Here is a 16,081-nt window from a genome sequence, read left to right on the forward strand (position 1 = left end):
CATATCCAGCACCAATTGGTTGAGGGAGATGGTTGGTAGGGTGATGAGCCAAAAGGTTGTGGTGAAAGGGGGAGGGGTGCATAAAGACTTCATCGATGGTCTATTCATGGAATCTATTTCTACCTCCATGGTCTATTGTACTCAAATACCACATTTCAAAGGGGGTAAGTTTGGTTAGTTTTGCTTCTGTATATGTCCTACAACCCTTTACTCTGTTTACTAGATCCCAGCTGTCATGATTTGGGGTTACATGTTGGATCAAACTCGGACATATCGATAAAGAACCTGTGGTCTGCATGTACCCATGTATCCTAGAAAACGACAATTTTATGTAAACAAACAGTTACTGTCAACATGCTACTTTTCACCAATAGAGGGCGCTAAATACAGGACCGTTAGTCGGATACTCAACTATCCTCAATTTCGTCTGCATTTACACGTACGCACGTCTAGCAACCAGATTGTGACAAGTGTTCGCGGCGGGTCGTACAAAAACGTCCGTGAAAATAGTTTTCTGACTTAAAAACACTGAAATATCGCCATGGAACACGAAGATATATCCAGTATGATGAGTGAATTAGAGACGGGTGATATTAGCACCTCTCTGGCGACTGATTTGTCAATATCGGCAGAGGACGAGTCTGAAACAGAGAGGAGAAAAGACCGTAGAGGAATTCACAAGCAAAGACAAGTCAAAGTGACCAAACAACTGATTGAGCGAAAACAAATGATACATGATCTCCAATTGATGAAGATTGAACTCTCTCAGAAAAACCTCATTATCGACAATTTGAAGACGGAGAATGCTGGCAAAGTGGAGGAGCTGGAGGAACGTCTGGCAGACATATCTCATCAAAAACACATCTTACAGGTACCGTAATGTTAATAAAATATAATAATTAATAATAGGCTAGTCGTGGGTGGCACTTTTTATCATTTTAAATGCTTGGCCCAATTTGTTCATGCAAGCGCTGAATATTAATTAGTACGAAGCACCAAAAAGTGCTAAGCTCGACGGCTTACCACCAGAAACAGGTTGGCAGCCAAAATTACTTTAGTATATGTTGTTGTGACTGGTGCCCCACTCAATTTTTGCTTAGCAACTTAGCAAAGACACTTTTCAAGCAGAGTTTTTCGCTAATTAATATAGCTTTATGAAATCGAGCTCCTGTGCTGGCGCTGTTGTGGGAGGAGGTTTCATTGACTGTTATTATTATATTACTTTAGCACATGACACACCAGAACACATTACATTTATTTTAATACTTATACTTAGACTTTATGAATCATTGTACATCTAGGCTAGTGATTTAAACTTTGTAATGTTTTAACAGAAAAGTTTCCGTATGGCGCCACCACTTTTTAATTCGAAATAATATAGTATCTAATTTACCTCAATGAGATATCCCTTTTTGTAAAAAAGGGTGAACAAGTGGTGGCGCCATACGGAAAGTTATCCGTTTTAACTACATAATAAATAATTAAACTACTTCTCACATGACCAATTTATGTTGATCCATGTAAAGAATTAAGCCTAGGCTTACTCCTAGAACTATTTCGGTTTCGTCCGTCTATCGTCTCCGCCTCCGGGAGACGATAGCCGGACAAAACCGAAATAGTTCTAGGAGTAGCCTCTTGAGGCCTACATCTAAATAACTCAAAATAATTATGCCACATCATTGACAAATTAGGGCAATTTTTTCAAGTTGTATGCGATATGATCATTGTTTTGTTTTAAATATTTTATGTTGTAATTATTGTAGATATTTTATATTGTTAGTTGAAAAATGGTTTTAAAAATAAAACTTCCAACCTTTCACACTTGAACGACAGGGGGGTGAACAGTTTATGTAAAATGCTTGAAGTTTAAAAAGTGTAAAACACTGTCAGAAAAATGTCACATAAAATTACAGAGCAGTGCAGTAGGTTGAATTTGACACTGATTTTATTAGCCTGTAAACTCATCACCAGACAAATCTGGCGGTCTTGTGTTTTTTCAATAGACCTTAAATGCATTGACGTCATTCAGCTGCCATCTTTTAGGTCGAACGGTGACGAAACAAAAAAAAACGACATAGATTGGCCAATGAACAACCTCCTTTTGACCTCAAGGCGAGGGCGCCGTACTGAAATGATGTCATGTGCATAAGGTCTATTGAGTAATAGTTGGTAGTGACTACTAGTCACTAATATTTGTAACAAAAAGATACGTTCAAATGATGACTGTGAGTCTAGTGTTTTATACATTTCAAATATCTAAATTTACCATTAGCACAAAGACAAATGAGATAGATTTTCTCTTTTAGAATAATGATATTTGAAATACATGAATCTGTAACATATACAATGTAGAAAAAAAACCTTGACATTGAAATAAGTCGGTTTCACCTCAAAACCATAAATATTCGATGTTGTCCAAATAGATGAAATTGTGATGCATTGGGCAAAGTAAATAAAAGAGTACCCACCCATTCCTATGTGCAATGCATCCAATGTATTCAGATTCCAGGCCCCCAACACACAATGCAATAAATAAAACAGTACAGCCATACTTGCCAAGGAATTTAAATATTGGAATTGTCTTAAGGTTAAAGCCATTGGACACTTTCGGTAAACAGTATTGTCCAAAGGCCCACACTTCGTGTATCACAACTGATATAAAAAATAACAAACCTGTCAAAATTTATGCTCAATCGGTCATCGGAGTCGGGAGAAAATAACGGGGAAAACCCACCCTTGTTTCTGCATGTTTCACCCTGTCATGACATTGTGTTTAAAATAAATCCGTAATTCTCGACAACGAGAATTGATAATTGTTTAAATGTTTTCTCGAAAAGTAAAGCATTTCATGGAATAATATTTCTAGAGAAGTCTTTCACCATTACCTTCTGTAAACCCTGTAAGTTATTTGTAAATCTGTAAACCCTGTAAGTTATTTGTAAATCTGAGAAAATAGAATTAGCTGTTGCAAACAACTTAATAATAATAAATCTTATAAAGCGCTGGTATCTAAAAAACTATTCACTGCGCTAAAATATGACCAAGGGAAAAATTAATGGTAGGCTTGACTAAAGAGGTAAGTTCCGAGAAACTTCTATCCCCATAGGTTTTCAACCTGGAAGGTGGAACGGCAAGTAAGTTGGCATCACTGGACCTTAACTTACCAACCAAATGGACCGAGAGTATAAATGCAAAAAATAGTTAGTTAATGGCCTGATGTTCGACCCTAGCAGAGTCTTTCTCGAAGGCTAAAAAGATTTTTGTAAATGTGAATCTGTGAACTTTTTTTTTTTTTTTCTGTGCCAAAAGTGTATAATGGCTTTAAATATTTATGAGATTATTCATCATTTTGAATTTATTTTTCAGGCAAACCTAGAGGCCCAGCTTAACATTCATAAGCAAGATTCACGTCATCGTCAGCAACATTTACAATCTGAGCTAGAAAACATTGCTAAGCGCCAACAACAACTAGAGAGAACTAATGCTGAACTACAGCAGCGAGCAGGTGATGTACGAAGCGTCTTACGTGACTTGGAGTTGACGGAGACTGACTACATGGAGTTGAGGGCACGGTCTGAGGAGGAACTTTCGTTACGGGATTATGTGGCAGTAAGTTTTTCCCAAGTTTTGAGTGATTTATGTGATTTTAAATCGAAGCAGTATCAAGTTTGTATTAAAGGCACTGGACACCTTTGGTAATTGTCAAAGACCGGTTTTCTCACATGCATTATAATATAACAAGCTTTGAAAAGTTGGACCCAATTGGTCATCGAAGTTGAAAGAGAATAATGAAAGAAAAACACCTAAAAAGGCTTCAGGCCTGAAGTCATTTAATATTTGAGTGAGAAATTACCTTCTCAAAAACTATGTTACTTCAGAGGGAGTCGTTTCTCACAATGTTTTATACTATCATCAGCTCTCCATTGCTCGTTACCAAGTAAGTTTTATGCAAATAATTATTTTGAGTAATTACCAGCAGTAATGTATCCAGCGCCTTAAACTAGATGCTCTAAGTGTTTTTGATGTTGTGTTAGTTTTTACTGTCTTTAATAATTAAAGAAGTGGGTACAAATTTAGTCCTAATTACTTGCTTTAGGAAAGGTTTTTACTGTTTACTGAGTCCTTGTGTTAGAACTAAGTCCTTGTTTATCATTCTGTTTTGTTGTACTTAACCCTTGATTTGTTTATAATTAATTTGCAAGAATGGACATTGCATGAGAAATTGGTTATGTAAGTTTGTTTAAAGTATCATTTATTGGGTGGCTATAAACCCTTATGAAAAAACGATGCAATCAAGTCATGATTTGATTTGGTTTGGTCAATAAATATACAACACAGCTTACAATACAATTAAATATTTTCAGAATCAAGTTTAATACAAAACTTCCACAAATAAAAACTTAAACCATGTATGAAATAAAAATGAAAGTATCCAACAGAGAAACATATACTTTTTTTCTGAGAGGAAGTTTATGTTATTACACAAAGCTCCATAAAGATTGACTTCCTGCTGGGGCAAGTCACCCATGTAAGATTTTGTATGCACTGTAAATGTAGACTGAAGATATACAGGGGGGAAACTGCGGGTTGTTTCAACTGTGAGTATTTGATTTGTGCCATAAATTCAGGATTTATTAAGAAGCTGTAGGAATGGTGATTTTATGATACCTTTTCTGTCATGTGAATGTTTTGGGTTTGTGTTTTGCTTACACGTAGTATCAATGGGCGTACAAGTTTTGCAATGCTTAGTAAAGTTGTGTTTTTTGTAGTAATGCATGACTGCCCACTCTAGATACAATAGGGAAGTACACTGAAATGTCAAGGTTATACTAAGCTTATGGGAATGATAGAAGTAACAAAACTTGTACAAATATCGCGTATAAAGTGAGCTTTTTATAAACATTTGTACTTTTGGTATAATCTGGCTCAGGTAAACTTTCTCAAAGGTTGGGCTTGAATGATATAATAAGTTCCTGTAAAGTTTAATATCTTCAATATTAATTTCACAATAATTAAAAGATACTTTTCTAAAGTTGTACATTACACTGAACAGCCAGATCCAAGTTATCCCTTTATATGCAATTATTTTATTTTGTTGCTTGCCTCGGTGATGTTAACTCTTTTGTTCACAGTTTTTCATTAACATTTACTTTTACATTTCCGTTTCCAGCTGAAATTGTTTGATAAAGTGCGCCCTCTACAGATTGAATTGACTGATCTTAGAGGTTGGAACAGCACCCTGGAGCAACAAGTCAATTCATACAAAGAGGACCTATCACAATTACAACAGGCAAGTTCATCAAGCTCTTCATTGCAAGCAGGGTCCAAATTCATAAAGCTGTTAAAATACTGCTTAACATATTTCTTTGCTAAGCAAAGTTTTGTGGGGCACCAGTCACAACAATGTAAACTTAATGTAATCTTGGTTAGTAACATGTCTCTGTTTAGCAATACTTTTCTGTGCTTAGCATGTTTTTGTGCTTGCAGGTTTTATTGAATTGGGCCCTGGTATAATACCTTCTCATTGACACTTGTCATGCTCCTCACTTTTCGATGCTGTCCATGGCCTCTCCCCTCATTAAATTTCCGAACTGGTTACACTTTATACTCTGACAAGGTCCCTCAGATCCTCGTCTCCCCCTCTCCTACAAGTACCCGTACCCCCATATTGAACAACAAATTAAGAACCTTTGCCTTTGGCTCACCTACTCTTTGGAACTCTCTTCCTGCTACCCTCCATTCTCAGCCGAACCCGGATCTTTTCAAATACACCTCGAATCCTACCTGTTTGCTCAATTTGGTTTGTAATCTTCAATCGTGAAGTAATTTGTAGATAACACTTGTATCTTGTTGTAGATGTATTGTTTGTAAGCGCATTGTGAGTTCTCCCAGAACTGAAGTGGACTCTATAAGAATCAGTACTGATAAGAATGTCTTGTTATCTTGTTATTATTATTATCACTCAAGTTTTGTAATATTTGTTTATGGTAAATAGAAGTTCGCGTTGGAGCACAAGACAAGAAGCGAGTTAGAAGGAAAGTGCCAGAGATTGACCCTTGACCTTGCAGAGACTAAATCCTCCATTCAGCAAAGTGATTACAAAAGAGAGAATTACGACAGAGTCAAAAGGTAAAACACTTAGTCTAAGAGACCATGGACACGCTGTGTAGATAACATAATATAAACAGCAAACTCTTTTTTGCAAGTGAATGACATACCTGATCTTGATATAAAAAAAATCCTAAACATAACGCAAATAAGGAAACTGTGAAGTATCATAATGCTAGATGACGTCAGGTTTTTTTCGTTAACTATTTTTAAGACTGGCCAGCAGGACCAGTTAGCATTTCATTTTACTGGTCCGTGACTTTTTTCACTGGTCCATACTTTAAATGAACTGGGAAGTTTTTTCAAATTTAACTATTCAGTAGAACCACTTGGAGTGATTCCAGACTGGTCACCATGTGTTTTACCATTTGGCAGTTGGAAGTACATTTAAATGTCATGAAATGTCATCAAACCAATGTTTGATTGTAGTTTTATCGTTTTTGAATGTAGTGAGAGAGATCGCTTAGAGCATGATTACATGGAGCTGAAGAAACAACATACTTACATGGATGTAGCTTATAAAAACTGTCTGAGTGAGAAGGAAGATATCGTTAAACAGGTTTGTCATTATTCATCTTGGTTCTCTCCTTGTCTATTTCTTGGAGTGAGGGGACTTTAGCTTTCAATCTTGAACTGTTGATGTCTGCATTACATTACTGCAGTGTAGTCGACTCGAATCGATGACTTGGGTTCGAGTCAGACTCGAGTCACCAATTTCACTGAATTGCGAACTGACTTGACTTGAGGGAAAATGACTTGAAACTTGACTTGCGCAAAAAAAGACTTGAGAGTTTACAAATGACTTGAATTCATTTGATTTTACGACTATGTAACTATTGTTAAAAGTAAATGTGGCAAAATTGAGTCTTCGCAATGATGCTGCCTCATGTTTGCGAGTGCATGTTCTTGTCAACTTGTGGACATTATGTGACTTGTGACTTGACTTGACTTCAGCAAAAATGACTTGGTTACAACACTGCATTATCGATTATATATATCTTTGTTTTTATGTTTGTTTTTAGCTATCAACAATTAATCAGGAACTTTCCCTTCTAAGACAAGATAAAGATTACCTTCAGAGGCAACTGAATGATGTAACCAGCAAGTATGATCATTCTGATAGTCGTCTTAAAGACACATCAACAGATCTAGAGAATGCTAAGAGATCAAGAGAAGAGTTGTATGAGAAATATGTAGAGTCAAGGTAAACAAGTTTTCTTCTTATTTTCTTACTTGTCCATTTTACTTATCAGACTTCTTGATTTACAGTCACTTGATATGCTTTATTTAATTCCTTGTTCTAAAGCATTTACTGTTTATCTACCTTTGTCATTAATGTCCTAATTTATCCTTTGCTGCCTTCATTTGTACTAATGTTTGTTGTTTGTTGAACCTATATGCTAATTGTGGATTTGGTCCCTCGTACTTCTGACGTACTCCATCCACAATCAGCATATTACAGGGGGTCATACTCGACAAGCTTGCTTCTCATGAAACCCCTCCACTTCCAAGCTTCTTGTACATTTATATTCCCAACTCATTGTGTATGTTGTAAACTTTCTTCTTGTGGATTTGGAAAGAAAGCTCAGTTAATAACATTATTGGGTCACTACACATAAGTCTGGTCCAGTGCTCCACTCAGGCTCTGGCATGGCTGCTCATGGCTTCCAGGTCGTCCTGGGTGCAAGGCTCTGGCAGGAGTGGGCAGACTAGCAGGTGTCCATTGTCTGTTTCTCGCTGCACTTACAAGCTGTTTGTTCATCTCTGAAACCCCACCTTTGCATCAGGAGTCTTCATAGTCCGTAACCAGGTCTTAGTCGGTCAAGCCTTATAGCCCAAAAGGCCAAGTGAGTTTCGCTGGAGCCAGATGCCATGGATTCCTTGGGGCTGAGGAAGAGTTTATGAAAGTAAACAAGATGACAGTGTATCAGACTTAACCTCTTTATCTTATGATTGATTTGATTCAGGGATCAATACAAGGCTGAGTATGAAAGCAAACTGCGTCAAGAATTGGAAGCAATTCGACTTCGGACTGACACTGAGGTAGACAAACTGAGGACTACTACGAGGGACATGTTTGAAAGAGAAAACAGGTGGGTTTTATTCAAACTCTTTCTAATTCAATTTAACCAATTGAATAGTGCTGCTTTTTGTGCTTACTGTAGCAGAAAAGTTTGCCAAGGTGTAAGCGTATTTCACAGGTAAGCAAGAAAATTAGGCTGCCATCTTGCAAGCTCACCATGTATTTGCATTTTGACATCATTCATGTTTGTTCAGTGAGCACTGTATGGTTAGCATGCCTTTTTGTGGGCTTATGGTAATAGCATCGCTAGTGGATGGAAATCGTACAGTAAGCACAAAATCAGCTGTTAAGCATCGCTATGAATTTGGGTCATGTTAGATTCAGCACCATACAGTTCAATGCCTTGGTTAGGGTTGGTCATTGTATATCAAATATGATTTGTTTCATGAGCAACATACATGTATGCTGAAGGGAGAACGTTTTGAAACATGATTTTGTCCTTTTGTTTTGTTGCTCAGGAGTCTTCGTGAAAATCGTGATACCGCACTGTCAGAGAAGGAGAGAGCTGTGGCTGCGGAAAAGGAATGCAGCGCCAAGTATGAACAACTTCTTACTGAGTAAGTAAATTTCGATTGACTTTAAAAGTGCTGGGGTGCGTTTTGGCGGCTGTAACCAATAATTGTTTCTGACATCATAAGCAAAATGGTAACCGAGCTCACAACTCGGTTATCGTTCAGTCTGAACAGTCTGAACAGCAGAACCAACGACCAACAACCGAAACAGTTTTGGGTTACCGCCGCCAAAACGCACCCCTGTTTTATAATTTCTCAAAGACAAAGTCACTTTATTGGAATTGAGCTTTATCTGTTGTTGGCCTCTCTGTATTACCTTTCCTTATGTACTGTTCTTAGGTTCATAGAATCACCACCTGTAAATTGACCAGACAAGTAATGGTTCTTATCAAAGACATCATAAAATGATTTGTTTGTGTGCAGCTTGCGGCAACTCCAGATGACATCAGACACTAAGACATCCGAGCTACTTGGAGAGGCTCGGATGCAGAAGTTTGAAGCTGAGAGAGCACACATGCTTCATGAAGAGGCACTTCAGAACTTAGAGAAGACGCAAGTGGAGTTAGAGAAACACCGCAAGAAAATACAGGTAATTCAAAACCTTTGTTTATTTCTTGTAATAGACACTTGCATATACATATGTAGGCTTCCATCACTGAGGTGAAAACAATGGAAACATGCACACCTAAACACACCATGAACATCATTCAGCAAATAATACAGCCTGAACATCTTATATCACACTTCGAGGCTGGTGAATTGCACTGAGTTTGGCCTCTAGCCTAGGTCAATCCTCGTCTATAATCACCTTTGTGATTCCCAGTCAAATCCTACATACCAACATTACATGCAAGTACATAATCATTTACTTTACATAATACATATGTGGACACTACATGCAGACGACTGAAAGTAAGCTCTCCATATCTGTGTTTTGATTGGTCCGAGGTGATGTTTGTCAGCTGCACTCACATCACCTCGGACCAATCAAAACACAGATATGTAAAGCTTATGTCACTGCATGTTTATCCAATGAAATCATTGTATCCAATGAAATCACTGGTTCTGAAAAGCAAGTACCTGTCTTTATCCTTGCCTAGAAAGACAGGGGACCAGTCTCCAATGATAGGTCATTCTATGACCTCAGTGAGGGGGATGGGACCAGTCTACCAATGATAGGTCATTCTATGACCTCAGTGAGGGCATTGTTTGAGCTTCATAGTCAATGGTTTTATTGCTTATCATTCTGTAGCTATTTGTAGTTTGATTCACACGTTTGTTGTTTATAGTTTCTCTATTTTTGTCTGAATTGAACCGTAGGTTTTAACCAAGGAATATTACAGCATACAGACATCTTCTGACCGCAAAGCTACTGAACTAGAAGCTCAGGTATCTGAGCTCCGAGCTAAGCTAGATATCTATGAGAAGTTGGAGACAGAGTTAGATGATGTTGTTATGCAAGCAGCAGAGAGTAAGTAACACTTCCAATACTGACTAATTTACTATTAGTTGGAAAGGTATCCCAAAGTGTTTCACACCAAACTAGTTCACAAAACGTTCAAACCCCTCTGAAAAAAAAAATCGGGTTTGGTCTGGCTAGAACATATCAAATGTGACCCTAGTTTGATCCAAATCCACGTCCCTAGTATGATCCGAGTACTGCAATTCTGTTTGTAGTATGCTCTTCTCGGTTAAAGAACATTGCTACTCCGTCCAATTGAAGGACGGGATTTTGGGCAGGGTCAAAGTTCTGGAGCACCATTCCTGATTAAACCCGTCCGAGCCTGTCTGTGAAGTTCAAAAACAGACCTAACAAGTTGTTACTACGTCCACTCTGTTTGCACACAGTTTAAGATCGTTCAGCTATATTTTTCAGATTGTACGAGAACGAGGTGTGATGGGGCTAACTTAACTTTATATAAAAAAAACAAAGACAAAATGTATATGCATTAAAAAATTCTGGCTCTGTCACTAATAAGACAAGTTTTCTCTTCTGGATATTGTAGATGTGAATGGCGAGGAGGCAGAGAGGGTGTTATTCTCTTATGGTTATGGTGCTAATGTTCCATCTACAGCTAAACGAAGGCTTCAACACAGGTAACGCTTACATTCACATTATTATTGTTGTTATTATTAGTATCATATATTTCTGGTAATGAAAACAAGCATGCCTCTTTAGTGACCGTAATCACTGTGGCTCACAAACCTGATGAGGAAACCTGTAAACCTGTGCTATGTACACTAGAATCAATGGGGATAACCCCTACTCTTCCATGATAAATGTTCTAGGTTACATGGTTTATGAAATTGGGCCCAGAACTTGAGTTCAGGTTTCTCTACCGCTCGACTAAGACATGTCGTTAATATGAAGAAGCAGCAGATGCGAGGCACGTCATATTGGATGTCAGTGGTACAATAAATCTTAAAGAAAATGTGTTTTTGATGAACTCAGTAATGATTCACTTTGGTTGCATATCGGTAATATTTTTCAAACATCTGAAGTGTTTCCATTTGTTCAGTGTTCATTTGGCAAGACGTGTACTCCAGCTAGAAAGAATCAACACATCATTGAAGAAGGAGTTAGATAGTAGCAAGACACAAATGCATCAACTTGGAGAAGAGGTACAGATCAAGATATTCATTTCAAATCCTGTTCTATCACTCCCATTCTGAAACAACTTCACTAGCATCTCTCAATGAATCATCTTCAAGCTGATTCTCATTAACCACAAAGCACTTAACGGCAAAGCTCTCCACTGTATTTCTGAACTACTTCAAGTTTACACTCCGTCAAGGAATCTTTGATCAAGTTCCACTTAGTCTTAGATCTTGTCTTCGTACCACAACATTCAAATCTCTTCTCAAAACATGTCTTATATTACAGGTTTTCAAAGGCTAATTTTGCTGTGTCGATTTGTTTTTGTTATGGGTTTTACTGCGCCTTGAATACCCAGTAGGGTGGATATGTGCGCATTACAAGTCTTTATTATTATTTCTTATGATATTGTACCACTTTGATATGGAAAGTGCCAATGTTGAATTGAATATTGGACTTTGTTTGTTTTCCAGTTGTCCGGCGCCACATCACTGCTAGATCAAGCCCAGCAGCCATATAACTATCTAATAGAGAGTATACGCAGTAGAGATAAACAGATACAGAAACATAAGAGTCATATTGCAACTGTAGAAGAAGATATTAGGTAAGAAACAACTTACAATTGTCATTATAGGCACTGGACACCTTTGGTACTTGACCAGTCGTCTCACTTCCAACATATGCGTAAAATAACAAACCTGTGAAAATTTGTGCTCAATGGGTCATCAAAGTTGCAATAGAATAATGAAAGAAAAAACACCTTTGTCGCACAAATTTGTGTGCTTTCAGATGCATTGTAAAAGCCTTCAGGCCTGAAGTCTTTTATTATTTGAGTGAAATATTACCTCTTTCTCAAAAACTATGTTACCTCAGAAAGAGCCGTTTCTCATGTGCCTTTTAAGAGGTTTAATCAATTTAATTTTTTGATTTCCTTGTTGAATTTGTATTCAATTCCACAAAAGTACTGGAGTATACAGTGCTTACACACATCGGTGTATGGGTAAAAACCATAACATCGGTGAATGGGTAAAAACCAAAATTAATATTCTTTATCCCCGATGCAAATTTAACATCTATTATATCGTTGCGGTACCCGCTGCCAAAACATAGGATTCGAACTGCCTCTAGCTGCCGGGCAACCTCGGTAGTCTAGTTGGTAAGACACTGCTCTAGAATTGCAAGGGTCGTGGGTTCGAATCCCACCCGAGTAATATGCCTGTGATATTTTTTCACAGGACTCGGGGAAGTACTGAGTATACAGTGTTCACACACATCGGTGTATGAGTAAAAACCAAAATTAATATTCTTTATCCCCGATGCAAATTAAACATCTATTATATATTTATATCATTCTGGTTTTATTGGTTTCTTATTGCAGACGATTGAAGGAAGAAAGGAATGAGTTACATCAATCCAGGAATCAGATGTCAGCTGATCTTGAGAGACTTTTAAACCAGAGAGAGGTAAATCTATATTCTCATTTCTTCTGCCGTTACAACTATCACTGTCAACGCAAAATGGTACTGTCAAAAAGTTGTTTTTGTGTGCTTGAAACTGCAAATCTGCAGTACTAAAGCCACTGTTTGCAATTTGAAATGACTTGCTTATTATGCCCATCTGAAACGCATGTTACCATGATCAATTTGCGCTCTTCAAATTATCTGTTCTACATCTACTCGCTTCTGTCACAATGTATAGTGTGCTCTGTGGCTCTTATTGAAAATGGAAATATGGAGATATAGATGGATTGCACATGACGTCACTGACCACCATCTGTGATGAAACGTGCTCGCGTGAAAGGCTGTTACTGGCCGAGAGTTGTGCGTAGTACGTACACACGTGCACTTTTCCATTGTTTTTGTTTAAATATGGTGGTCGGTGACGCTATATGTAATCCATCTATACACACCTTTGAGGCTTTTTGTGAAAACAGTGACAATATAACTCAGTATCCTATAACTCATGTCTTATGTTCAGGAAATGGCAGTTATGAAACAAGTTGTGTTGAATATCAGCCAGCGCCAGCATCCTGGTGTCTCTAGTTCATATCCTGGTGCAGTACATATTGAGAAACTATCCAGTCCTACAAGGAGGGCGTATGCATCTACGAGCAAACAAACAACAAGACACAGCAAGGCAGACATTGGAGATATCAGTAAACCAGCTCCAACAATCTTTGTAAGTACACTTCAGATTCCAAATTCATAAAGCCTGTAAGCATAAAACTTGCTTAGCACATAAAAGTATTGCTTAAACAGAACCACCGACCAAAACTACATTTAGTTTTTAATTGTGTGACTGGTGCACGCAAAGTTTTTGCTTAGCAACAAAATCTGTCAAGCAGCATTTTCTGCTTAACAGCGTTATGAAATGTGGCCCAGGTATTGACCTCTTATGCACAATGCGCAGCACAGCTATATGTCGCCATTCAAGTCAAAATGTACACAGAGGCAGGTCTGGATATTCATCTTTGAACATTTGGAAAGGGCCAGGCCATTTTCATTATGCAAAGGGCACTTCCATTGGAAAATCTTAAACTTGGTCTTGAAGGGCACCAAGGCCAAGACAAGGGGCAACGAAGCCATTGCCTCTGTGGTATGCGTGTATGTCCAGGCCTGCAAGGGAATTGACTCCCAAAAATGGTGGACATGGTTGATGCGCATTGTGTGGAGGTATACTTAACATCATTCAAGGGATTAACAAGAGAAATTTAGTACTTCATTTAGTTTTACTAGAAAGATTACCGTACTACTCTAATACTCTTTAAAAAACAAATAGATTTGAGTGTGGTTCTCTTTTTAGGAAAGATCGGTCAACATTTTATCTGTCTGCAATTCCTATACTAGATTGGATAATAGAAAGATTAACTATTTTGATTTTCCTTTTTTGCTTTTGTTTATTCTGTGCACAGACATCTACAGATCCTCCACGGTGGTATAATAAGCTGAAGGAACAGAATGCAGCTCAGCAAAGTCGTTACTCTACTGTCTATGCAACAGGGACATGATGGAACCTTCCAGAGATGCCTGTCTCCACTGAACAAAAACATTAACATCAACATGCTTCCAAAGAACAGTAATTGTATTTACATTTGTTGTTCTTGACCCACATAAGTTGTTCTTTGCTGATTCATCCAGTTGTTGTCCCAAGTTGATTATTCCCCTGCATGCTCCTCTTCTATTCAGTCATTATTTTTGCTCATCTAGTTGCCCTCCTCATCATGTTCTGCTTTTGTATAATTATTGTGTGCTGTTTGCTTAAATAATTATTGTGTTCTTTACTATTTTGATTGGTCTGTTGTGTTATCATTTCACTTTTACTGTGCTTTTTGATGTACTTGATAAAACCTCTGAGAACTGTCACAACTGAGCAATACTTTCTGATGCGATACCAAAGACCTCCCGAATACACCCCATTACTAAATCATTGTTTCCCATTGTTTCCCATTGTTGTCATCACATTTCCAGAACTTACTACTTTCATCGGGGGTTATATTAAACTTAGCCCCCCCCCCCACCCTCCCAAGGCTTTGAATGCATGTGCAATCAATATTAGCTTTGATTCAAGTTCTAGGTATGAAGGAATATTTTCTTGTTTTCTGTCTGTTGTTTTATATTTATTTTGAATTGAACAAAGACAAATTGACTGGAACAATATTTTGAACCAGCAATGTTTGATTTAAAGGCACTGGACACCTTTGGTAATTGTTAAAGACCAGTCTTCTCACTTACGCTATCTTAACATAATGCATAAAATAACAAACCTGTGAAAATTTGAACTCAATTGGTCGTCAAAGTTGCGAGAGAATAATCCAAGAAAAAACACCCTGGTTGCACAAGTTGTGTGCTTTCAGATGCTTGAATAGCTCAGCTGAGGTCTCAAATTCAATTCAAATATTTTAGTGAGAAATTTCTTCTTCCCAAAAACTACGCTGCTTTAGAGGGAATCGTTTCTCACAATTCTTTATACTATCAACAGCTCTCCATTGCTCGTTACCAAGTAAGTTTTTATGCTACGGTTATTTTGAGTAATTACCAATAGTGTCCAGTGCCAACTGAGCTATATCTAGCCCCTTGTTGGGGATCTCCCTAATTTGTCAATGTCTTTGCTCAAACATATTGCGCAAACCATAGGTTGTTGGTTCAGGTCAATTTTCCTTTGTTCAACCCCCAAATCATTAGAGCAAAAAAATACCCAGTCAGCTTCCGAATTCCCTGGTGGTTTATAAAAAGTTTTTTGTCTGGTTATGATTTTTGAAACAAAGCCTTGTGTAAAATATGCTTCAAACAAAGCATAGAAAATGCTTCCTGAAATTGACTACAATTTATAAAATTAATTATAAATTTAATGATATTAAAAAATATGAAATATACTTTCAAAAAATTGTTGTACTTGTAGCACCTTTTTAATGAGAATTGCAAAGTATTTATATAAATGGTGCCCATCACTTGTTGTGTTATTGTTTCCATCCCGGGGGCATTCATAAATATAAATGCTCTTTGTTAATCAGATTTATATCTCCATTTAAAGGTTTTTTCGGCAAGGGTTTTTGGGGCTGTAGGCCTATTTTGTAGAGCTAGTCGGCATCAGGGTCAGAACACTCGCCCAACAACCAAATTGGCTGCCAAATTACTAAATCTGTTGTTTTGTTTACCATTTATAAATGAAGAAGGTGTACCAATTGGGAAGAAAACAAGAATGAGGGAGAACAAGAAAACAGCCTTTTGAAAATCCTACTAGCAAACTTTTTAAGTCCATGAACTGAATGGTCGCTGAGGGCGC

The 16,081-nt window shown here is 37.6% G+C and overlaps 1 protein-coding gene across 1 annotated transcript; it reads left to right on the forward strand.

The window, feature by feature from the left end:
- Nucleotides 1-478: 478 nt before the first annotated feature.
- On the forward strand, nt 479-15,611 carry LOC139936659 (progesterone-induced-blocking factor 1-like). The gene is made up of 16 exons (XM_071931520.1): nt 479-871; nt 3,367-3,609; nt 5,171-5,290; nt 5,996-6,129; nt 6,559-6,667; nt 7,131-7,312; nt 8,076-8,201; nt 8,650-8,748; nt 9,127-9,292; nt 10,024-10,174; nt 10,710-10,800; nt 11,223-11,325; nt 11,773-11,903; nt 12,678-12,762; nt 13,277-13,477; nt 14,211-15,611. The coding sequence occupies exons 1-16, from the start codon at nt 542-544 to the stop codon at nt 14,304-14,306; spliced, it is 2,367 nt and encodes a 788-aa protein (XP_071787621.1). The 5' UTR covers nt 479-541; the 3' UTR covers nt 14,307-15,611.
- The last annotated feature ends 470 nt before the right edge of the window (nt 15,612-16,081 follow it).

Source organism: Asterias amurensis, chromosome 4, assembly GCF_032118995.1.
Source record: "Asterias amurensis chromosome 4, ASM3211899v1".
Classification (NCBI taxonomy): Eukaryota; Metazoa; Echinodermata; class Asteroidea; order Forcipulatida; family Asteriidae; genus Asterias; species Asterias amurensis.